General features: G+C 42.3%; 1 protein-coding gene across 9 annotated transcripts in view; it reads right to left on the bottom strand.

The window, feature by feature from the left end:
- The window catches only part of JAK1 (Janus kinase 1), a 237,049-nt gene that overhangs the window by 26,907 nt on the left and 184,383 nt on the right, over positions 1–25,759 (bottom strand). For 7 of the 9 annotated variants that reach the window (XM_065521112.1, XM_074004765.1, XM_074004749.1 and 4 more), the window contains 7 exons: positions 24,273–24,355; positions 21,625–21,823; positions 17,354–17,477; positions 12,761–12,914; positions 8,697–8,860; positions 6,240–6,582; positions 4,185–4,370 (listed from right to left, as the gene is read on the bottom strand). In XM_065521112.1, coding sequence (XP_065377184.1) covers positions 4,185–4,370; positions 6,240–6,582; positions 8,697–8,860; positions 12,761–12,914; positions 17,354–17,477; positions 21,625–21,823; positions 24,273–24,278 — 1,176 coding nt within the window. In that variant the 5' untranslated portion in view covers positions 24,279–24,355. Of the gene's footprint in view, positions 1–4,184; positions 4,371–6,239; positions 6,583–8,696; positions 8,861–12,760; positions 12,915–17,353; positions 17,478–21,624; positions 21,824–23,761; positions 23,856–24,272; positions 24,356–25,759 lie in introns of all 9 variants that reach the window. The other 2 variants (XM_074004746.1, XM_065521096.2) reach the window with 1 other exon arrangement.

The following is a 25,759-nucleotide window of genomic DNA, read 5'->3' as shown; positions in this document are numbered from 1 at the left end:
TTCACTCTGTCACCCAGGCTGGAGTGCAGTGGCAAGATCTTGGCTCACTGCAACCTCCACCTCCTGGGTCCAAGCGATTTTTCTGCCTCAGCCTCCCAAGTAGCTGGAATTACAGGCACCTGCCACCACGCCTGGCTAATTTCTGTATTTTTAGTAGATACGGGGTTTCACCATGTTGGCCAGACTGGTCTTGAACTCCCGACCTCAAGTGATCTCCCACCTTGGTCTCCCAAAGTGCTGGGATTACAGCCGTGAGCCACTGCGCCCAGTCTCCCTTGCATTTACATAGGACTTTCACTGTTCAACACATTTTCCCATCTATTATCTTAAACTATCAGATGAGGTTAGTGTATGCGTGCGTGTGTGTGTGTGTGTGCGTGTGTGTGTGTATGTGTGTGTGTGTGTGTGTGTGTGTGTGTGTGTTGCGGGTGACGTGGTGGGGGAGGCTGTGGCAGGCAGGGAGACATGCAGAGAAGCTGTCCCCCGGGTCCAGACGGGAGAAGAGGAAGCCTGAATCAAGGTGGCAGAGGCATAAAAGTAGAGGTGGGAAGGGGCAGAGCATGCACCCTGATCTTGGCACTAAACAGTGAGTGGCTGAATCAGCATTATTCCTGCTTGGGAGAAAAGAAACAGAGGCAGTGTGGTTCATCTCACAGCAGACCTGCTCTATAAGGTGAAACTCCTGGATTTTAATCTAGGAATAATCCCATGCCCAGTGAAGAGGTTGCTAGATTAAGCCTAGGGAGCTCTGAGAGTTGGAGGGAGCAGCGCGTCTTACTCAGAGTGGGAAGGGGCAAAGGCACCTGTGGAGAAGGAGAGAGGGGCTTTCCATCAAGGGAGGTGTTCTGAAAGACACCTGTGTTGTAGATAAGGGGTACTTTTGTCTTGATCACTGATCCCTGAAGAGACTGCACATTTGACAGGAACTGAGGTCAATCAAGAACGTTTCCCGGCAAGGGAAGGTATGCAAAAGCCGTGATTTGGAGCTTTGACTCACAAAAAACATTAAAAAGCATCTAAGGCTTTAAAAAAGAGCAAAATGACTTTCATAGCCTGTAGAAAGGAGAGGCAGGTGGTAGACACGAGAGGACAGTGAAGGGAAAAAGGAGCAGGGGGGACAAGCCACTCGGCAGGAGAGAGGTCAGGGGCCTAGTGCAGCCGTGATGGCGAAGGAAGCATGCCTGGGGCTACGAGCAAGGAGGCCTGGAGAGGGCAGGGTCACCACAGGAATGGTGCCTTAGGAAAGAAACCACACTGAGCACGCTGCCTTGTGGGTGTGACCAGGCACCCACCTGTGGATATCCCTGAAGAGCAAATTCAAGATGCTCTGGAACAAGGGGTAGGCTGGCCTGGGCAGCCCCTCACCCAGCCACATGATAAGCAAGACATCTGCACTTACGTTTCCTGAGAGCAGGAGTCTGAACAGAAATGGGGATGCCAAGCAGATGCAGAGAGAAGTGATTGATACATCAAGGTCTGACTTGACAACATGCTGGTATCAGGGTTTCTTCAAAGTACTGCCTGATTAAAGGGCTTGGAAATCCCACGGCTGGGAAGGGACAATGAGGGCATGAGATTCTAAACAGGCAGCATGGAGCAGTGGTCAACCCTTAGCTCAGGCTCCAGAGCCAGCTGCTCTGGGTTCAAATCGCAGCCTCGCCACCTGCTAGTAGGGTTATGCATATGGAATCATCATTTTTATAGGTCAAAATGGTCAAATATTGGTAATTTCAAATATTTTAACCTAACAGCTGTCTGACCTTGGACAGGTTACTTAACCTCTTTGTGCCTCAGTTTCCCCCAACATACCCACTCATAGGGTTGACATGAAAATTAAAAGAGGTGATATTTGTGAAGTGCTCAGAATAGGAAGTGCCTGACAATAGTAAGGGCTAGCGTGGTAAAGAAAAACCAACTAATGGAGGAATCAAGTATTTCTTTCTTCCTGCCGTCCTCCTGCTCCCTCCACAGCACTGTAGCCTGGCATAGAGTCACTGGCCCATGTGGCCAGGGTGAGCTCTGACTTACATGATGGGTGCACCAACTTGCATTGGTGCTAGACTTGACTGTGTCAGTCAGGACAGGACAGGATGGGGCAGGCTCATAAAACGTGCACCAAGCATGCATCATGTTGAAGAGCCAGATCACAGACATGTCGGCCTCTCCCTCACTCCCTTCAGGGTCTCTGGGGGATGATAATGCCTTAGAAACCAAAGCAACACAGGCAAAATGCACAGGCAGGCACCAGACAGAGCTGGGCAAGTACCTGCCACTTTCTCCCTAAGTGACCCTGTGCAAGATCCCATGTCTCTTGATTAGTCTCAGATTCCTCATTTCAAGTAGAGCTGATGCTCGGTACTCTAAGGTTCTCATAAGGACTAAGACAGACAAGACAGAGGCACAGCATATAACACGGGGCCTAATATCCAGGATGCAGCATATAACACGGGTACCCTAATATCCAGGATGCAGCATATAACATGGGGCCTAATATCCAGGATGCAGCATATAACACGGGGCCTAATATCCAGGATGCAGCATATAACACGGGGCCTAATATCCAGGATGCAGCATATAACATGGGGCCTAATATCCAGGATGCAGCATATAACACGGGGCCTAATATCCAGGATGCAGCATATAACATGGGGCCTAATATCCAGGATGCAGCATATAACATGGGGCCTAATATCCAGGATGCAGCATATAACACGGGGCCTAATATCCAGGATGCAGCATATAACATGGGGCCTAATATCCAGGATGCAGCATATAACATGGGGCCTAATATCCAGGATGTGCTCCATAAACAGCACTTCTTTTCTCGCTCCATTTCGCACCTTTCTACTAACGTCCATCTGAGCTCTTCCACTTCTCTCTTCACTTTGTTTTTACTATATTTTTCTAATAAAATTAATGTATGTTTTTTGTTTAAAAAAAAAGGAGGGGAGAATAAGAAAGTTAAAACCATTCATAATGCCACCATAAATAAGTAGCTGTTAATATTTGATTATTTTTCTAACAGCATGTGTATATACAAGGATACCTATTGGTATTTTGAACAAAATTGGTCCCATTCTATAGGTAAAGTTTTATATTCTGCTTTTTTCCCTGACCCTTTTTTCCAGGTCATTAAAAAATTCAGCAATCTGACTACCTAATGTTCTGCTACTCAGGCAAACTGTGATTTATTTTCCTATTCTCCTATTATTGTATATTTAAGTTATTTTCAGAATTTTGACACTTTAAATACTAGTGGAATGAACATTCTTATTCATAAACTACAACCTGCCTCTCACATCATTTTGGAAGATAGAGTCATTCCCTAGATTCCTGAACGGAGGGATATATAAATATTTTCAAGGCTGTTAACAGGTTGCCAAACTGTTTTCCAAAAGGTTATACCAGAAAGACAAGTTATTCTGAATACAAGAAAGTGACTGTCTGCCCTAAACCGTATCACCAGGCTCTTCCTCAGCACTGAGCGTTATCCTTATGACACGGTATCTGCCGCATTTTGGCAGAATGTGGCCTTTCCTGGTGTTGGTTCCACTCACCTGAAGAGTGCTCGCCGTCTCACCAGCCGCTCTCTCTGCATGCTGTTGGCTGTGACTTCCCCTGACACAAACAGGTTTATTTTGGCAGAGTTCCCACTTCCTGCTTGTTTAGATTATGTCCTCAAGTGATACCAAAAAAGAGGAAGTGAGATTAAACACCCCTTCCTCTGTCCCAGAGTCACTGGGGTGTGCCTGACACCACATCGATGACTGCCACTGTGGCTGAGGCTCGCTTGAGGGCAACGCAGGGCTTCCTGCTTTGCACTTCAGCTCAGCAGAGAGGCCGTGCCGGAGCCCTTGGGAGGAAACACTGACATTCGCTGGTTTTCTTTTCCTTCAAATCCACTAGCTTTGTGAATTAAATATTGATGCTGAGGTATATTTGGGAGGGAAGCAAATCCTAAGGCGGATTCACATTTCTGAGACCAAAGAAAGGCACTGGAATGTATCGGTGTAACTTTAAAACACTGATAATGCCTTGGTAATAGGAACTTTTTGGCTTCAATAAGAAAATCCTATTTTCTCTTTAGGACAGGAACTCTGAAAATCATGTGCTACAGAACGGAACTCAGCAATTCTCCCTCTCATCACCAGATCCAAACTTAAGAGCTTCTGGGACAAACTTACCATTTTCTTGTTGTCCTGCTTGTTAATGCTGACCACAGACTCCTTTATTACAATGTGAGTGATTTCAGGGAAGTAAGAAAAATTATTCCACTCTTCCCGGATCTTGTTTTTCTCCTCATCCTTCTTGTGTTTATTTTCCAGTTTTTTCCGCTTCAGTTTATTTTTTTCCTTTTCAACAGAAACAACCTGATAAGATACATGAAAGGGACAGAGTTAAGTTGCTTTCTTCTTCTTCTGTTGGTAAAAGGTCAATGCTGCTGGCAAACCTCTGCAGGGCCTAGGCCCAAGGAGGAGAAAGCCAGCTCGTCTGGACTTGCAGAAGGACTGGGGGAGTTGGCACCCGCAGGCTTAGGACCAAAGAACTGGGTTGTATCCGGGAATCCTGGGCTTTCACATCTGGAAGACACCTTAATGAGCACACTGTCTAAACTATATAATACACAATGTGCACGGAAACTCAGAAAGGGAAATCACTGCTCACTAGACATGCATCTACATTCAGGTCTCCTCACTTCCAGACTACTATACATGCTTTGGCACAGACAGATAACATACTCTTCCCAATTACCACTGGGCTGAACATGAGCCTTCTCCTTCTATCACCAATCGTCTTGACTTTAGAACAGTACCCAAGTCGGGATTTTCAAGAGAAGATATGCATTTCATGCTTGAAATAATCTACACACTGAATAATATATATCTGCACAAGGGAAAATATTTTGTGTTGCATGAGCCCTGGAGACCAGAAATCTAGGTTAATTACTTAACTCTACCAATTACTTAACTAGTTACCTCATCTCTTTGAGCCTCGTTTTCCCTATTCATGAAATAGAGAGCTTACATCTTCACAGGGTTCTCTGAGATTAGACAAGTGCTAACGAACATAGTATATAGAACCTACTATATAGAAAGCCCTCAGTAAGTATCAGGCATTATTGTTTTAGCATGAGAATAAAACAGGAGGAGAAAATGAGTCTCATATTTTATTTATTTAATTTTTTGAGACAGTGCCTTGCTGTCACCCACGCTGGAGTGCAGTGGCACGGTCATGGCTCACTGTAGCCTTGACCTCCCAGGCTCAGGCGATCCTTCCAACTCAGCCCCCCAAGTAGCTAGGACCACAGGCATGTGCCACCACATCCTGCTAATTTTTGTATATTTTGTAAAGATAAGGTTAGGCCATGTTGCCCAGGCTGGGCTCGAACTCTTGGGCTCAAGTGATCTGCCTGCCTCAGCCTCCCAAAGTGCTGGGGTTACAGGTATAAGCCACTGCACCCACCCACATTTACTTTAATATTATTAATTACAGTAATAATAATTGTAACAGCTATAATTTATTCAACATTTATTATATTGCCAGGCTTTGTGATAAATGTCATTTAGCTTCTTCACAGCCTTATAAGTTAGACAGTACCTCCATTTACCAGATGAATAATTTCTAGCTGCTGATAAAGGTGAAATAACTCTCCTAAGGCCATATAAGTCATGAAGCTAGGATCCGAACCATGTCTACATGGGTCTAAAACCCATGCTCTTAAGCCACTCTGCTCTATTTCTTCATCCAATAAATATCTCATAAAGAAGCTTCCATAAAGCAAAATCAATTAGTCAATTTCACAGAGCCAGAGGCCTAACTTCAGTTCTTGGCACAAATGCTTATTAGTCATAACCTCGGGCAAATTTAATTTCTCTGTGCCTCTTTGTATTCATCTGTAAAATGGAGATAATAGCAATACTTCCCTTAAAGGTTTATTTTTAGAAATAAATGAGTTAATACCTGTAAAACGCTTAGAAAAGAACTTGGCACATGGTAAACACTCAGGAACTATCTGCTGTTATTATGCTACTACATATTATACATGTTGTTATATTTCCCTACATAACTCAATAAATACTTATTTAGACCTTGTGCTAAGGGGAATGATACATGGTCTCCTAAATAAACTCAGCCTATGGGAGTGACGGACATGCAGACAGATGACTCCAGCAGGATAAAAAGCATGCGCTATGTGACATGGGAATGTTCTCTTTGATCGACTGCCAACAGCCACTTACATTTGGTTTATGCCTCCACTGGATTCCAAGATTCCCAGTCACCATCACTTCATAGTACAGAACGTTTCCACTGTCATTCGAATGAAACCAATTCATCTCATTTTCTGATGAAATCAGCAACATGGAAGTCTCAAATATTTCAGCGCCATAATGTTTTGTCAAAGTTTCCAAGGTAGCCAAGTATTTCACCTTCAGGTCATGCGTGGACACGCTGCTGTCACAAATGGTCTTGTTGTTAAATTCCTTTAGGAAATCCTTGAAAACATTATTTATCCGCATCCTGGTGAGAAGGTTCCTCTGTCTGATGGACTTATTCAATGTTTCTGGAATATATCGCTTGTAGCTAAAAGAGAGTAGAAAAGTACATCTCTTTTTCATGTACAGGTTAGGAGAAAATAGTTGAGAAACAAATCTAAGTCCATGAATCCACATGTTGCCAAATGGGAAAGGGAGATCTACTCCCAGAGGACGTTAGATGGAGTAAGCACTGAAGATGACCACCGTAAGGAGATGGAGGTGAATAGAAACTGGGAAAGAAAAGAAAAGCACATGCTCCACAGATTTCACTGAAACGGGAATTGCTACAGGTATTGCCCAATTTCCTGGGTCACCAAGGCAGGGCATCTACATTTTTGCTTGCTAGCTTCACCATTCTTGTGCACATTAGTACTCATATCTACACACTGTTATTAGGATTGAGCATCGAATAGAAAACGGTCTGCAAGGTGTTAGGAGCAATTATCTCTTCGTGTGATGAGAGATGCTTTGTATGTTCTATTTGCATGTCTGATTTATAACTTTTCTAAACAAATTACATTTTTTATTTTAAAAATGAGAAAGGCTGGGCACGGTGGCTCATGCCTGTAATCCCAGCACTTTGGGAAGCTACGGCGGGTGGATCACTTGAGGTTGGGAGTGAGAGACCAGCCTGACCAACATGAAGAAACCCCGTCTCTACTAAAAATACAAAAGTAGCTGGGTATGGTGGCACATGCCTGTAATCCCAGCTACTCAGGAGGCAGGAGAATCACTTGAACCTGGGAGGCGGAGGTTGCAGTGAGCCAAGATCACGCCATTGCACTTCAGCCTGGGCAACAAGAGCAAAACTCCGTCTCCAAAAAAAAAAAAAAAAAAGAGACACAGAGAGAGAGAGAGAGAGACAGACAGACAGACAGACAGACACAGACAAACTAAGGCTAATTAATACAAAAGACTTAGTGTTCGCCCTGTGACTATGAATCAGATATACTATTTAAAAGATCAACAGGTAAGCTGAAAGATTAGTTACCTCCCCAGGTGCTAATGGGCGAGTATCTACCACAAACAGAATCTAAGAAAGCTGATATACTGCTAGAACAGGAGTCAATGTTGAGAAGAACGTTGAGTGCCCATGAAACAAAGAACAAGTCCACTGGGGGCCAAACAAATATGGAGACTGGTCTGCTTGTTACTTCCAGGACTGAGACAGCACCTGGCCCCAGGTCATCCCTGCTGCATGGAGTGGCTTCAGAACAGTGGAAAATTGTGAAGTTTGGGATTTATCCTCAACAAATGTTGTAATTTTTCTTTTAGATTAATGTAATATAATAAAGAGAATTAGAGAAGAACTGTCATTTTTCAACTCAGCTTATGAAAAAATAAAGACAAAGTGCCCAAAGTGAAGGCCACAGAAAAAAGAGAAAGCAGCAGTTGAGCATGTATCGACTTAATCCCTGCATCACTGAGTAGCGGGCTGTGATCTGCTCTAGACTCTCTGGTCAAGCCAAGGAGAAACAAGCAGCAACCTTATGAGAAGACGCACGCTGCCTATCACAAACAATGCAGCTACGAAATCCCTTCTTGAAAATGAGACCATCTTCATTTATGACAATCCTAATAACCCGTTGGTGAAAAAAAAAGCTAACTGATGTCACAGATGGACAGAACTTAAATATTCCTTCACAGAGACTTGATCTCAAATGATATTTTTAAGTAAATGCAGTTTCCTTGAGAAATTTAATAGTAGTTGATCAATTCTCACATTAGAACTAACAGCTCTGTAGTGAACTTCTACAACGCATTGAGTTCAGGCTGGGGATGGTAGTAGCTGCTTATAGAACCGTATTGAGGATTTTTAAGATGGGTCCAAAACAAAAGGAAAAAATGCAGTGATAGAAGGCAGTGTCCACCATGGACAAGGAGGGGATGGAGAAGGCCTGGGGGTCACTAATTTTATTGGCATCCTCAGCTCAGAAATTTCACCCAAGCACAAATTTCTGAGATTAGCAGCCAACATCCAAAATCAAGACACAATTATAATTATTCTACGTGTATGTAGTCAACATTCTAAATAAGATCTGGGTTTCACAGAGAGCAAGGGTCAGCCAAACCCTAGCAGTAATTAAGGTGAAATGTGTAAGAACATGTAGAAACACCACCATCCTCACAATCAACACTTTGGCCAGCGGGAAGCTTTACCTGATGTCCTTGGGCAGTTCTGGCAACTGCATCTTCTTCATCATGGCATAGTGTGAGATGGCCAGGACAGCCATCCCCAGACACTCGTTTTCAATATCATGCCCATCCTGCTCGGTCTTGGGGTCTCGAATGGGAGCCAGGCATTTCACCAAATCATACTGTCCCTAGGAGCAAAGGGGAGAAACCACGAGAGCCCACTCGTTATTGATCTTGAGAGGAAGGCTCCCCACACAGGGAGGTGCTGCCTAGAAATGCAGCACAGCAACAAGACGAATCAGACTGACAATTTCTCTAGCATCAGAGCTCTTTTCAACAGAGTTGGGCGTGAAGGGGCTCAGGAGATGTCCTCCCACGCTCATTCATTTAACAAACATTGACTGAGCACCATGCCAGGTGCTGGGGAACAGTACAGACATATGAAGTCCCTTCACTATAGAAGTGATGCTGACAAACACTGCGTACTAGGCCTGGACTGCGCCAGAGCAAGGGAAAGTGACACTGGGCTGAGGTCTGATCATGCATTAATTCCACAAATGTGCTGAGATGGCCTTGTCTAGGAGCTGGGTATACGGGGTTGACCGGGCTCTCCCCTCCATTCTGGTGTAGCTCTAAAGAAAGGGGAACATTCCACAGTGCATCATCACCATGTATACATTTTCCCACATCTACCGTTTGAGTTTCCCATAGTGAAATGTATCACCAAAACATACCCCCTCACTGATAGAAGTGCACAGCATTCTAAGAACTAACGCGAACTTTAAACACAAAAAATAAAACGAGGCTAACCAGCAGTGCCCAGCCCAGCTTCGTATAGAGTGAAAACGATAATTCCAGTGCCAGCTCCCACTGATTAAACCCAGCCTCAGTGCTGCCAGACAGTGCTTGGTTCCCTTATTTAGTCCTCATAACATCTTAAGATGTGGATGTTAACATCATCACCTCCAACAGATGAGGAATCTAAGGCACAAAATGGTAAACAGCCCCTATTCAGTCACTCCTTCATTTGGTAATTACTGAGAACTAATTATGGGCTAGATGTTACTCTAGGTGCTGGGGATACAGCAATAAACTAAACCACGTTCCTGATCTCCTGGAGATTCTACGCTAAGAATAAAGAAAAGAATAAATGAATAGGAATACCTAATGTCAGGTAGTTACAAAACCCCAAGTTGAGTAGAAGAACCGAGTACCCTGGGGGCTCAGGACTCGGCAAGTGGTAGGCTGCGATTAAATCTAAAACTGACCAGGACCTCTGTTCAATGCCATACTACAGCCACACTCAGTCTTCAAAAACTGACTTAAAGTACATAGAACGCTAAAGTATGAACTCTTCAGCCTTTCTCCAGCTTGCAGCAAGGCAGGCACAAAGCCTGGGAGAAATGTTCCTGCATACATGAGATACTCTCTTTCCCTGAAGAACTTCAGATTAATGGTTTTTGGATGGAGAGCTCCCACTGCTCCAGTTTCTCTTCTTTTCACCATGGGATATCTTGTTTCTCTCAAGTGAGGAAAGGTCACTGACATTCCAAAAACTTCTGAGGAACAATGATCTATGCCAGTAATGTGTGAAGAGCAAAGCAAAACCTGAAACTGTCTTCTTGGGATGTGGTTTTTTGTAAACATTCACTGTAAAGCTACCTCAAGTCACTTATTCCTGAGCCTCCAAAAGGTCAGATCTAATGCCATGCTTATTCTTGAAGTATGACACACTCTTCCTGTACACTTCTATTCCCGGGAAAGGTAAAGAATAAATCTCAGCTATGGATACACAAAACTGGGAAGCTGAATCCAAAAAGACCAATCTGAAAATGGCCAGTTCATTTTCTTTTTTTCCCACACAGTATCTGCCTGGGGCTGTGCACTGTCCCCTTTCTCTGTTGTCTCTATGGCAGTTCTAAGGCATAGATGGAATGGAGATAATGCACAATTAGTAACTAAAGCCCTATAGTGGGACGTAACTCTGACACAGATACACTGATACGTGTGTGATCTCACACATAATGGTATACTCTAAGGAATGAATAAAAAGAACATGTACAGGAACACCTACATATGCAGTTGTTCACAACAGACTATAAAGTAATAGCATAATAGGGAAAATGAGAAAAACAGAAAATGTTCAGGAACGGGTGACTAAGTTAAATAAATGACAGCTTTTCCTCTGGACTCCAGCCTCATTACTCAATTTCCTAATTGAAATCTCCACTTGTATGTTTCACAGGCATCTCTGAAAAAGGACTCCTGATTTCTGCCCTTTCCCCACCCTCTTCCCCCAAGACCTTCTCTGTGTGGAGAATGACTCCATTATCCATCTGACATCACCCAAAACAGAAACCTAGTCATCATCTTTGATTCCACAAATTCTCTCAGCTTCCACATCCAAGTCAACAGCAAATCCTACCAATTCTATCTTCAAGATGAACGACAAATCTACTCATTTTTCTCCACTGCCACTGTTGCTACACTAGGCCAAACCAGCATTTTCTCTCCCAGGATCATTGCTGCAGACTCTCAGCTTGTATGTTTGAAGTGTACTATTAGACCCAGCACAATCTACTTTCCACATATAACAAGAATCATCATTGACTTGAAACATACAAAAAATGAAGCCTTCCAAGTGGCTTCCCACCACACTCAGGATTAAAGCATAACCCCTTGCCAGCTCCTACAAGGCTCTGTGTATGCGATCTGCCCCCACCTGCCTCTCCAGCCTCGTTCCCCATCACCCTCCTCTGGTCTGCAGCCACATGGCCTCTCCTCACAGCTCTACTGGCCCTCAGTTCCTTCCCCCATTCTGTTCCCTCTACATCAGATCTTTTCAACTGAGGCTGATGGGAGACTCGGCAATATTGGAGACACTTCTGGTCATCACGCTAAGGAGAGAGTGCTACTGGTATCTACTGGGTGGAGGGCAGGGGTGCTGGTAAATACGCTACAATGCACAGGGCAGGCCATCACAGCAAAGAATCATCTGGCCCAAAAGGTCAGTAGTGCTGCTGCTGAGACACCCTAAATGGAAGAAATACTCCCTCACCCCTCTCTTAGAATTGCAGATTCCTTTTTATTCTTCAGGATTCATTATAAATGTTACCTCCTTAGAGAGACCTTCTCTGATCATATGATTTAAATTAGGTCTTCCCATTCAACCCCCCTTCTCCATATTCTCTATCACAAGCTTCTGCCTTCACAGTACTTTCCATAATTTCTTATGTATTATCTATGTATCATTTTATTTGCTTGTTTTCTAACTTGATGTACATCTGATGCATGCAGAGGCCATGTCTGTCTTGTTCACTCCAACATCTCTAGCACCTTAGCAGGTACAAGTGTCTGAGGCAAACAGTACACAGACATCCAGTCAATATTTGTTGAATAAATGAATTGTTACAAAGTCATTAAAACAACAAAGATCAATATTTTAATTGACATTTGAAGGACAAACAATAAAAAAATCAGATGAATAAAAAAGCAGTTTATAAAACAAAATAAACCATAAAATATTTTCAAAATCTACATAGTATCTAAATCTGCGTGTTAAAATCAGGAAGCATACTACCAAAAATCTTAGTAATCTCAGAGTAAATGTAATTTCAGGTGATTCTACCTTCTCTTCTGTTTTTTTTCTAGCGTGTAATCTTTCTACCCTACCACCAGTGACAGAGTGGCCATCTCCTTCCTCCCCAAACATTCCTACGGCTGCTGAGAAGTGCCTTCTTCAGCCCTGTTGAATTACATCTTCTTTCAAGTAGAGCTTCCCTCTGACCTCTGCACACAAGGCTATTAATAGGAATGAAAAATAAAATGGTAGGAGGTGGGGAACAAGAAAGGAATAAGAAAGAAGGGAAGCCCGAAAGCCCACAAGCTGGATAACCAGCCTCTTGGAATGCTGAAATGCTGCCTTTTGTCTCCTCACTTGGGGCAACTCCAGGTGTGGCAAGAACTTACCCAGAACAGGCCATAAAGCACCCTAGCACCACCAAGTTCAGCTGCACCAGGGGGTCTGAGCTCTACAATGCCTCTCCCACCCCACAAACTCCAGCTTCTCCTGGGCCCAAATTTCCTACCTGAGCAAACAGATACTCCAGTGAGCTGGCATCAAGGAGAGGGGTTGCATCTGGAACCTTTTTTTTCTCGTAGCCATTTTTCTGCTTCTTTGGAGAATGACGCCACACTGACTGCTCATTGTCGTTGGTTCCGTGCCAATTGGTGAAATAGAACCTGGAAGGCAGGAAAATGAATGCCAATTGTGGCAAAGGGGACCCAGATGTGGGCAGGGCGTCCTGGCTCACCAACAGTGGTCAGTGCCAGAGGCTGAAGTGTCCTGAGAGGCAGGCAGACAACCCTGCCCCTTGCAGCCCTCACCATGTCTTTCCTTCTTACTAGCACTGTATGAGAAGTGCCCTGTCAGCACCTCTTCTATGACTCGGGGAGCAAAAGTGACTTCCCGAAGATCACAAAGACAGCTCCTCTGACTTCTCACTATGCTTCCAGAATAGGGAAACACCTGCTGACTGGAACTCCGTGCTGACCACAGCTCCCTGCATGCTTACTATCAGCCGCACTGCTAAGCCCATTCTACCTCGAATCCAAGACCGATTCGATTGACATTTTAACATTCCTGAAATTTAGTTTCATCACGCAATCAAGATATACAGCTTACATGGCAGTGTTTCGTACTTCCCAGATTGCTGCTATTAAACTGATGGTGTGTTTTACATGATGAATAGGGTTTTAAAAGAGAGCTGCCCAAACATCACCACAAGCATCATGAAACGAGTTAACAAGCACTTTATATATATATTATGCTAATTAATCCTCACAGCAACTCTACAAGGTAGGTTTCATTCATTTTACAGATGAGGAAAACTGAGAGACCAAGAGGCTAGGTGACCTAAAACTACAAAAGCCTGTTCTCTTAGCTACTACAGTTGACTGTTGAACAGCATGGGTTTGAACCACAGAAGTCCACTCATACACAGATTTTTTTTCAATAAATATGTTGAAAATTTTTTCTGGAGATTTGCAACAGTTTAAAAAAACTAACTGATGAACTGTGTGGCATAGAAATTTTTTTTTAATTTCAGAAAAAGGTACATTATGAATACATAAAATATATACAGGTTACTAGTCTATTTGTGTGTTAACTGTTTATGTTATTGGTAAGGCTTCCAGTCAACAGTGGGCTATTATTAGTAGCTATGTTTTGGAGAGTCAAAGTTATATATGGATTGTCAATTGCACAGGGGGTTGGTGCGTCTAACCCTATCCTCCATATATAACTTCCTCTGTCACCTGTAAGAAAAACACAATGAGTTCTGGAATGTGTGGAAGTGACTAAGGGAAGTGACTGAGCCAAGCCAGCCCAGGCCATCTCTAGGCTATAGACTCAGCTGGTACCTAGGTCTCTTTCCCTTGACTTGCACATGAACTAATGAGAAAAGAACCACGTCATAGAGAAGCAATAAATACAACTCCCTCTTTCCCTGTGAAAAGCTGCTGCTACACTTCAACATCTGTCACTGTGCTATGTTTGCAGAGCCTAAAACAAGCCAGGCCCCGAGTTAGGGACCGGGATGCAGAGGGCTCTCAGGCATGTTTCTCGCACTCCGTGAGTTCCTGTCTCTGGGAGCAATCGGTCAGGTCCAGCAGCAACTATCCAGCAACCCATAATGGGGCACGTGTCATAAGCAGGACTACACTGTGACTTTCATAGGCCCTAAACACTTTTCCCTTCCTCCATAAGAAATATTACAAGTTATATTTCTCACCTATGTTTTCTGATTTTAAGTGAAATTAGGCATTTTATGGGCCCCTAACAAGTGTGTGCTGTGGGCATTGTGCTTAAAGAATAAGTTGTCCTTGGACAAATGAGAGTCTCCGGCAAGGTGCCCAAGGAGAGAGACAGGTCGCCCTCCACTGCCAGGGGAGGTGGCAGGAGGGGAAAAAGGCAGATGTTCCCTGAGCTGACCGAGCCACGGCCTTCTTCTTCCACATCCTACTGAGTCTCTGTGAGAGAGTCCTTGGACCTGGTAGAGATGAGGGCCCAACAAACTCCCTCTGGGCAGAACACAATCTTCAGTCTGGTCTGAACAAGGATATTCTTCCAGGCTGCTGAGAGCCCTGTGGGACCATCTTTGGCATGGAACCCTTTAGGTCAGATATTCAGACAGCACCAGGCTGAGGAGACCAAACATAATGTGTAGCTTTTCCACTAGAACAAAGGCTAAAGGTAAACAGAAGATTAGGGAGTCTAAAATAAGGCCGACAGCTTTCTCCTTAATAAGATGTCAAAAATATTAACAAAACTTTAAATCTGTGACTACCAGGATCAGTACCCGCCTTATCACCCATAAGGCCAAGCTTAAAGACACACTGAAGACAGACATTCCACACACCTTTTTAAAATTAATTATCAAGGTGTTCATCAAACCTGGTACACAAAAATTCCAGATACTATAGCATGCCAATGGAAAAAAAATTTTAATGACATTAATAAATATAGAATGATACCTGCCTATATTATTTTTCAGAATGATGTGGAGGAACAAAGAAGGAAGACAAACAGACATCAATCAGAGATATGCATTGCAAGTTTTTGAGAAAATTATGTACAGCTAACTGCCTATTTTAAGTTTATATGCAGATATTATACACAAAGAATTCTCTTCACACTTCTACAAAATTTTTTGATGGACAGTGAAATTCAATTGTTTAAAAAAGTAAGAAAATACTTTTTGAAAATGAATACAGAATGTTGTCTCACGCTAAGATATATTATAAAACAACAATTGTCAAAAGCATTATCTAAAAACAGAAAATGATAATTGAAATACAAGAATATTTCCCAAAGTAGAGCTGGTATTCCACTGAAATAATCACCAACATTTATTTTCATTTACACCTCTTTTAGTGGTGAGATTATGAGGTTTCAAAATTTTTGTAGTTTGTCATCAGGCAAATGTTTAAGCTTAGGGTGGTATTTTTTTTTCAAGTTCAAAGAGCCTGTGGTAACAAAGCAATATCCTGTTGAAGCACAATGTCAGGTACAGAGTCAAGGTGCTAAAAGTGAAGCAACTCTGCACTTCCAGGCAGCTAATAGAAAGAGGGAACAGTAAAGACAGCCTTTAATAGCCAGGCATTCAGACAACCAAGACTAATGCCTCACAGAGAATTGTAAAGCTACTAAGACAATTCATTAGATGTAAATTTTTGAGTTAACTCTCTTCCCTTTTCTGGGTATTAGTTTTTCCACTGAAAAAAAAATGAGAGTTGAATTAGGTAACTTAGGTCTTTTCTAAGTCCTAAAAGTTACCATTCTAGACTCTGAGCTGAGTGCAGAAACCTAGAGGCAGAGAATTAGAACCCAGTGACGTGTCCCCTGCAGACTTCAAACTGCAACAACCCATTTCATGCTGATCACACAGTCAATCCTCAGGCCACAAAAAGCAAGATTACATGTGGAAAAACAAAGCCAAAAGCCAGAAGGCTCAGCTGGGACCTGAAATCTCCACGGCACACAGCTTTCCTCTCCAGATGAGACTTTGGTTAAGTATAGAAAAAACAGGAAAAAGTCGGCTCTAGGATAATTATCAAAGAAAATTAGATCTGGTTCAGTGTCCACTGAGAAAAACATCCCAGTCATTTTGTAATGGTGATAACTCCGCCAAATTCTCCCAAAAATAACAGCTGTGATACTGTGAAGAGCCTCTGAGATTTCAGAGGGTTTTTCTAGCAAATCCCTGCATTCTATTAGCATCTGAGCTAATCTACTGATTTAATACCTATGTAAGTTAACCTGTGTTTCAAAAAGGATCCACCTATTTATAATCTCCACTGCTAAACACACATGTTAACTTCTACTCAGCAAGTATCTAACTAACATACTTTCCATTCTAGTTACTGCAAATTTGTTTACAAACTCAGGAGACTGCAGCTATTGAAGTACTGACTGTGTCACCTTGGGATATACTGTGACATTTCACAAAGTCTGAAATATGGGAGAAAAGGCAGGTGCCCATCAGAAGAAAAATTACAACTCCACAGCCAAAAATCCTCTAGGAGTAGTCAAAACATCCACTCCCAGGGAGCAAGACCAACCTAGAATTTCTAGTTAACACTTCAGGCAATGTTTCTCAAGCTTTTCAGTTTCAACTTTTAGTAAGAAAAATATTTTATATCATGACCTTTATATGTAATACATACATACATACATATATATGTGTATATATATAAAAAACGTATCTCAAAAGTTTAAAAAATATATTATGTATATATGCTGATATTATCTATTCTCTCCTGTTTCTTTTTATTAAATTCACTAAATTAAATTGAATTCATAACTGTGAATCCACTAAATTAAATTCATAACTATGATTACCCATTTGAAAATCTCTGCTGCAGGACACTAATTCTATTCAAAATATCCTCTGCATTATCAAGATTTCTTTTCTAAAATGTGGCAGAGGAAGGTGATCAAACTCATCTTGAATTGTATTCCAAATACTGAAGAAGTCCTTTCTCATATCAAGCAAATACAAAAGTTACAAATTACAAAAATGACTATAACACTTCTTGGTAAGTGACTCAGGGCCCCAGGCTGACCACTGTCCCTCAGTGCAGAGGGAGCCAGGCAGGTACCAGGTCAGTACTTCCCATACCTCATCCGGTAGTGGAGTCGGAGGGACATCTTGTCATCAACGGTGATGGTGCGATTTGGAGCATACCAGAGCTTGGTGTTCTCATCATACAGGGCAAAGAGGTTGTGACAAAGAGGAGAGATACCTGAGGAAAAGTAAAAAACCACATCAGAAGATTAAGGCAGATACATTTGGCCATCTGTTTCTAAACCCAATGTATGCAAAGATAAGGAACTCTCTCAAAGATAAGGAATTCACAAAGAATCTGGGTCACTCGTATCCTCTTAGGGCAAACAGATTTCCAACCAGGTTCAGTCAGGCTGTTTTGATCATAATCATCAAGAACTATGACTCCCCAGAAATATGCCCTGTAGCTCCTGGCAAACCAAATTTAGATCATTTAAAAATAAAACTCTGATGACATTTTTCATTACAGGTATCTGTGGCAGAGTCTTATCAAATCCAGCTTTAAAAAACCCCCTATCTGAGAGGTTCACAGAGGTTCAAAGTGCCTGATGTGCACTTTGCTAATCAGAAACACTCTGGGAGTTGGAGAAATCTTCCATCTGTTTCCTACAGAAAGCATTTAAACAATGCTAACACACTGTGATTATATATCAAACATGCAAACAAATTCCTGGCAGTAGTATGCAAAATGCATATTAGAATAAATAATAACTAAAGTGATTTTTGTCAGTGATTAAAAGCTATTACCATTAATAATAAATATACTTCTTAAGTACTCTGTATGATTATCACAAATATTTTTTATTTAGTAGCCAACTAGCAAGAAGATATATGGCTTCACAAAGCTGGCCCAACAGTGCTCCCCTGCCTCTCCACTCCACCAGTTGCCTCCGTCAATACGAGAACGATGGGAAAGACCAGGGAAATTATGAAGTCACTCACTTCTACGCCCATGATTAAAATTTTATGAACCTGTAACATAGGCAGGTTGGGGGGGAGAATGACTGCCAATAATCAGCTATTACTGGTATTTTTTCATAAGCAGCCAGGCCTCAAACTAAGATGAGGTAAACTTAAATGACAAAAAACCTGGGAGAATATGAGGTAATAGACATTTGTTTCCCAAATCGGACATCTGCAGTGAGACTGGCACTGACAGGGCCCCTCCCTGGCCCAGCCCACCCAGGCCGGGACTCTCTCCAACGCAGACACTGAGTTAAGAAGCTACAGACACCTTGGCAGCTATCTAGCGCTCTCCTGAACACCTCAATCCATGCTTCTCAAGAAATGTGAACAGTTACCCTTCAGAAGTTAGTCTTTCTTATAAACCAAGAATATGGAGATAAACTTTAAAGGGAAGTTTTCCTTGGGAACATGGGCAAATGGCTTTTGGATTCAGTATTATTGGGACAAATAATTCAAATATGCTATAGGTTTTCATTCCTAAAGTGGCTTTTGTGGACTGGGCTGGAAACCCAGCCTGTCTTTATACATATCCACATTTGAATGTGCACCAACACTTACATATCTGAAGTGTAACTTATTTTATTCATGAAACTGTCTGTAATTCTAACACAGGTCTGATTCTAACATTATTACTACCCATAAACAGAAAGATCAAAGACATACCTCTTTATATAAAAGTGCTGAGTAGTAAAACAATAATACTAACATTTACCGAGGGCTAAGTGTCAGGCATCAGGCTAACAGACTCTAAATTTATTATCTTGGCCAGGCACAGTGGCTCACGCCTATAATCTCAGCATTGTGGGAGGCCCAGGAGGGCAGATCACTTGAAGTCAGGAGTTCGAGAATAGCCTGGCCAACGTGGTAAAACCCCGTAGCCGGGCGTGGTAGTGTGGACCTGTAATCCCAGCCACTCGGGAGGCTGAGGCAGGAGAATCGCTTGAACCTGGGAGGTGGAGGTAGCAGTGAGCCAAGATCATGCTACTGCACTCCTGAGTGACAGAGAAAGACTCTGTCTCAAACAAACAAACAAATAAATTCTATTTTTGGCTGAGTGTGGTGGCTCACACCTGTAATCCCAAAACTTTGGGAGGCTAAAGCAGGAGGATCACTTGAGGTCAAGAGTTCAACACCAACCTGGGCAACATACCAAGACCTCGTCTCTATAAATAATAAAAATGAGTCAGGCATGGTGGCACATGCCTGTAGTCGTAGTTGCTTAGAAGGCTAAGACCAGAGGACCTTTTGAGCCCAGGAGGTCACAGCTATAGTGAGCTATGATGGAACCACTGCACTCCAGTCTAGAGGACACAGCAAGACCCCATCTCTAAAAAATGTTAAAATTTTAAATTAAAAAAAAAAGTATTATCCTTTAATCTTCCTGATATCTAATGAGGTAAATACTGTTTTGACCATTTTGCAGATGAAAAATCTGTGGTCTCCTGAGATTTAGTCTGATTCAAGGTTACTCATCTAGTAAAGTGCAGAGCTGAGAATCAAACCAAGACACAGCTACTGAGGAGGTGAAGCAATAAGAACTAAAAAAACAAAACTTTACCCCACAGAGGTGAAAAACAGGAAAGAAAACAATACTGCCCTCAAACATCACTTTCTATAGTAACAGTGAGAGCTACAAGAACCTGTGGCATTCAGTATGTATTTCTGAAATTAATGAGCTTCTGCAATATTCTGTTGAGCCAGTTACAGAAGAGACACCACTCATTTTCTATAAGGTAGGCTAGAAACCAACACCCCAAACTGGCTGATCCTGAGCCCAGAGTTATAGGAGGCCCAGCGACTGTGCCTATCCTCAGACTCACAGGCTCTCTCCTCTCATCTCTTTCCCAGCAGCTCCTTGGTCCCTCATTAATGGTAGCTCAATGACTCTGCAAAAATGACCCTTGCTTACAAACTGAGTGAGGTTTATACCTGCTATGCTGATGGCAAGAAGCTTGGTGAAGAGAATAAACACTATAAACCAAATCTCAAGGAGAAAGGGAGAAAACAAAAGAAACAAAGTCTTAAAAAATACTTTAGAACCACTGATTTACATCTAGGTGTTCTGATAATTACAAATACATTTAAAGCTGCTATCTAAAGATGGTTATTTGTACACGCTGCTGCCTAGTCAAAATAACTTCACAATATTACTGGATTTTTCCCACTAATAATCTGTACCTCAGCCCATTTTATCCTGTGTCAGGTTTAGTTAGTAAGAGCCTACTATGCTCTTCCCTATACCATGAGCCTCTCCCCTTTTACTGAAACTCTGGTGTGTGAAGCATTTTCAGCAGAAAGACAAATATCAGAAAGAACGTAGGTTTTCTAAACAAACTGTATTACTAACAAGATAAGCAATTATTAAAATAACCATGCTATCCCCTCAGAGTTGTTCTGAGAGTTAAAGGTGGGAGAAGTAAAGCAGGGATCAGGCTGTATGGCATAACAACTGGCTACTTCATCATCATTAAACGAGTTGATCAAACCTTTTTAAAATAGCTTTGAGATATAATTTACATATTATAAAATTCTTCCATTTTAAGTGTACAATTCAACAGATTCCAGTGTATTTACTGAGCTGTACAACCATCACCACAATCCAAGTGGATTAGCTCTGTGATTTAACTTTTAATTTCTACGATTTAACCTGTCACTTAAAATTAGGCAAGCAAAAAACTGCCGATGTCCTTAAGTTCAAAGGATGAAAGGGACTTTGGTTTCCCACCTTCTGAGGGCAACAGGCTAACTTTAAGACAACTCTCACTTGAAAGGAGAAAAAATAGCTTGTGTTGTTGAGAGCCTCGTTGTCCTTTTTGCAACTTGGCAACTTGACTAAGCCACAAAGCAACACTCAGCTTCTCACTTCAACTCAGCACCACGCACAGGAGGGCAGGTCATGGCAGCAGAAGGAGGGGTCAAACTTTTTAGGAGAACTTTTGAATAATTATTCAGATATTGAGAGATGCTACTTGCTGAGCAGGGACTTAGTCCCAGGTGCTTTACGTAGCACCTCATCTAGTGCTGATATTATTCCAATTGTACAGATGTGGGGAAATGAGAATTAAGCCTGGATCCACAGAAGTCAACCATCATTCCCTGGTATCTTACAGTTCATTAGTGACAAAGCAGAAAGAAGCCACTCTGCAGATGAAGAAAGTGAAAAGTGAAACCCTCAGAATTAGAATCACTGGCCTAAGGTCACATGCAAGTGGCAGTGGCAGAGGCAGGGAAGAACCTCTGACTCCAGAGTCCACAACTCTTTCTGCTCAGCAGAGCTCCAACAGGCAGAGACCCCCAGATCTTCTTCTGAACCGGTGTGTTGGTGAAACCCCCAGCCCTGGGCAGCTGCCAGTACTCACGGCATGCCTGTGCAGCCCTGATGCACAGTTCCTCTGCTGTATACTCTCCACTGCCCAGCCGGAGGGGCTCCCTGTCCGACATATAGAAGATCACTTCCACCCCTGGCTCAGGGACCTCCAGGTTCACCTCAGTCTTCTTGGAGCTCCTCATTTTAGCACAGAAAGCCATGGCATTGCAGTCCTCTTTTATATTTAGATACTGTTGTGGACGGAAAACAAGACTATGTGGTCACTCTATGCGTTAAAAGTTCTTATGGCAAAAGGGAGTGTTCTGAAGGTAAAAAAGCAGAAACATTTGGTGTTGGATACATACATACCTCTCCCCTGCCCCTTCCCTTCGTGGAAACCAAACATGTCAGATCTTACAAGAGATGAAACCATGGAAAATAACTAATTATGCATACTAATTAATGAATTGTAATTCAGAATAATTTTAGACATGGGCTGAATTTATTTTCTCCGTTTGCGCCCAGGTTGTAATTGAAAAATGTAGCCCCTTCTGGAACTAATGATGTTAAAGGACTGATTATTAATTACCAATTCTGCTGCTATTTCTACTGGAATCATGCAAGCTTTGAATAGACTTATGGCAAGAATCAGTGTTTTAATTTCATGTCCATCTCCCACTAAACAGCAAGCATGGTGAGGGCATGAACCATATCTTATCTCTCTTCACATCCCCACCTGAGACAGTGCACACAAAATGGTGACCAATTCATGTTCGTAAGTCACTTGGAAGGGCCATAACAATTAATGAATGGAGCCCGGTTCCTATCACCCCAGGAGGACCGGCAGGACCTTGACGCAGCAGCAGGGCAGGAGGAAGCCTTGCTTTGGAACAATTAGAAAACCCTGGTGAGAAGCTTGCAAGTAAGTAATGCACAGAAGCACCCTCCAAAGGGAGGGCAACTAGGGCCAAACAACCAACCTCAGCAACTTAGCCTTGGGCAAGGCCGGAAAGGAGGAAAGAAACAAGGGAAAGTCCTACACATTCTTTCTTCTTCTTGCCCGATACCAATGGGCTACAAACTAATTCGCTGACCCCACACTCCTACTACTTTCTTCCTGTCTGCCAAGCCAACCTTCACTCAAACCCCTAATGTCTCCGTAACACATATCAGATCCTCCAAGGGCTTCCCATTAATCTACAGAGCAATTCTGAGACTCTGAAACAGAGCCCCGCCACCTTCATCTGGCCGGCCAGCCTTCCTCGCCTTATCTTCTATCACTCTGAGCTTCTTGCTTCATGCTTGAAACCCGCAAGGCTGTCGCTGTTACCGTATCCTCCCCTACCCAATGCTGCTTCTCACCCTCCTGCCTTCACTCACACTGATTCCTCTACAGGAATATCTTTCTACCTTATCCCTTGCATGGCACACTTAAACTTTCTTTAGAATTCAGCTCAGATATCGCCTCCTGCAGGAAGCCTTCTGTGAACCTCCATCCCGTTCCCTAAGGCCCTCACTTCTTGCTCCTAAACTTATCCCACTGCACTAACCACAGGAAATTTAAGCATCTTACTCATATGCCTATCTGTCTTTCTCTAACTTGCACATGCTGTGAGTTCCTTGAGATAAGAACTGAGTCATCTGTCTCTATATCCGTAAGAAACACAGAGGCTTACACATAGCGGGTGCTTGCAGAATGACCCAAGGAGGCTCCCCCAAACAAGAAAAGTCATACAGGGCAGACAGCAGTCACAGTTCTCTTCACCAAATTCATTTGTTTGGTCTATTAGCTCCCCTGGTGAGGAGAGATTCTGAAAAGAGGGACATTAACCAGATATGCCTCAACGCTACAAACTGAGAGGTTTTCAATTTTAACTCTTAAATTTCCAAATAAATCTGAAGACCAGAATCTTCTGGAAACCAGCCTGAAAGAGTAAGTTCATAATTTACCTTGAAATTCAGATCAACAAGCAAGACCACTTGAAAACCTGGCACTAAACCCCTAACCCCATCCCACACTGAAAAACTGTGATGGAAAACAGAGTAGCTAAAAGCCTGCTTCATAATGTAAGATAAATCTTTGTCCTTGAGATTCTTTATAGATGTGACAGGGGAAGAATCCAAAGACAGTGTTGAACCCTTTAACTCTAAGGAAATAAACAGGCAAATGCATGTAATTATATACTTACAAGATGTGACATTGTTTGAAATAGGAAAAAATCCAACTGACAATGTCCAGTAGGAGAGGACTCACTAAACAAAACAGGCAGGACTACTATGTGGCTGTCAAAAAGGATAACATAAAGCTGTATGTGAATCAACACAGAAAGATGCACAGGACATTTTGCAAAGTGAAAAAAGCATAATATGGATAGTATGATCATGCATATTCGCAACATGTATAATATGATTATTCACATGCATATTAAAATCTGGAAGAACATACAGTAAATTGTTAACAGTGGTGAACATCTAGGAGAGATTATAAGGGAAGTTTAACTTTTACTCTGTACCTCCTATACTTTTGTAGTTGGGATTTTTTTTTAACCAGCATACTCAACATTGGGAATGAATAAATACATCAATTTAAAAAAATTAAAGGCAATAGCACCAATAGCCCTACAGCCTCAAGAACATGGTTTCATTAGTTTTTTTAAAGCCAGATATTTTCCTTTTTAAAAAATATGCAAATCTACATACCTGCATTTATTCAGCTGTCCAGTGTTCCCCAAGAAGCAGACTGGATTTTCTTCTCTACTTTCCAAAGCTTCTTCAGAGAAGAGCTAAAGACAAAAATTAATAAATCAGTGGCAGAGGTAATTGCATCTGAAAATAAGAGGGCATTTTCATTAACGAAGCAGCCCAAACCATAAGCAGGCAAGAAAAAGCATTTGGGAGGAAGAAGGAAAAAAACAAAACAAGAAAATGACCTAGGACATCGAGAGGACAGACAGACATCTTAGGGTGCAAACGTCAAAGAGGACACTAACTTCCCCTCATCGAGAAAGGAAGCCAGGGATTTCTGCTTCCGGAGATGGAGTGTCCTGTCCAATGTAAACGCAGATTGTGTGCTTTTTCCATCAACAACCCCTCTCCTGATTCTGTGAACAATAGTTTAGGACATCCAAAAACGCACACTTTAATTTCTCATTCCTTCTAGAATTACCCTCCCCCAACCTTGTCTACACGTACACACAGAGCTTTGTATTATTTCAACAGCTTTCCTTGTTGCTTCTCACAAATTCTTTAACAGTAGAATCCAATTATTTTGCAAATAATAAGCCACCAACCTTGGTGCTTCAAAATTTGTTCTCAAATTAACAGTGATTATCACCTCAGTTTTCTGCCTGGCCGCTCAACACATTTTATCAGAATCCAGTTTTAGGAAGAGCGCAGTCCCAGGCATTACAGGGCAGCAGCAAAGGGGAAGAGGGAGATGGGTTACCTCTGAGGCCACCAGGCCAGCATCCCCACACGGCCTTACAATAGAAGGTTGGAGACAGCACAAATGGAAACACAAAAGCAACCTAAAATTGATAGTGTGAGTGCGTCAGGATGCTGTTAGCTCTGGTGACTAACACTGGCAAGGGCTGGCTGGGGAAGGCTTTCTGCAGTGGATAAGACTTAAGTAAAAGTCATGATGGAAAGCCTGGCAGGGGAGACAAGTATGAATTTGATTGTGATGACTTTGATTTGGCTATTTTGGTATGGCCAATTTTAACAAGATTAAAATCATTACACGAACGTTTTTTAAAAATTAACATAATCAATTGTTTTAATCACGTGAATAAACACCCTGCCCTGGCTCAAAACAGCAATTAGAAACTAGCTACATGCTAATGACTTGCTTCTGCTCAGAAGCTGGACTTCAGATGCTACACTTAAGAGATATACTCTTTCAACAAGTATTTTCAAACAGCTCTGCAGAAACTAAGCTAATTCAAAGGACAAGAGCAATACGGTCCCTGCCGACGTGGAGCTTATAGTCAATAGGAAGAACGGAATCAAACTAAGATGTACAGAAAGAGGTCATTACAAAGAGCTAAAATGCTATGAAGAAAAAGTAGAGAACATAAAATAGAGGGAATGTGATCTGGTCTGGGGCTCAGGAGGGAAGGGACATTGAGCTAAGATGCAATGGATGTCCAGGGAGGTGGGGCATGAAGCCAACAGGGAGATAGCAGTCT

Source organism: Macaca fascicularis, chromosome 1 (assembly GCF_037993035.2).
Source record: "Macaca fascicularis isolate 582-1 chromosome 1, T2T-MFA8v1.1".
Lineage (NCBI taxonomy): Eukaryota > Metazoa > Chordata > Mammalia > Primates > Cercopithecidae > Macaca > Macaca fascicularis.
This window is presented reverse-complemented; position numbering and strand designations above follow the sequence as displayed.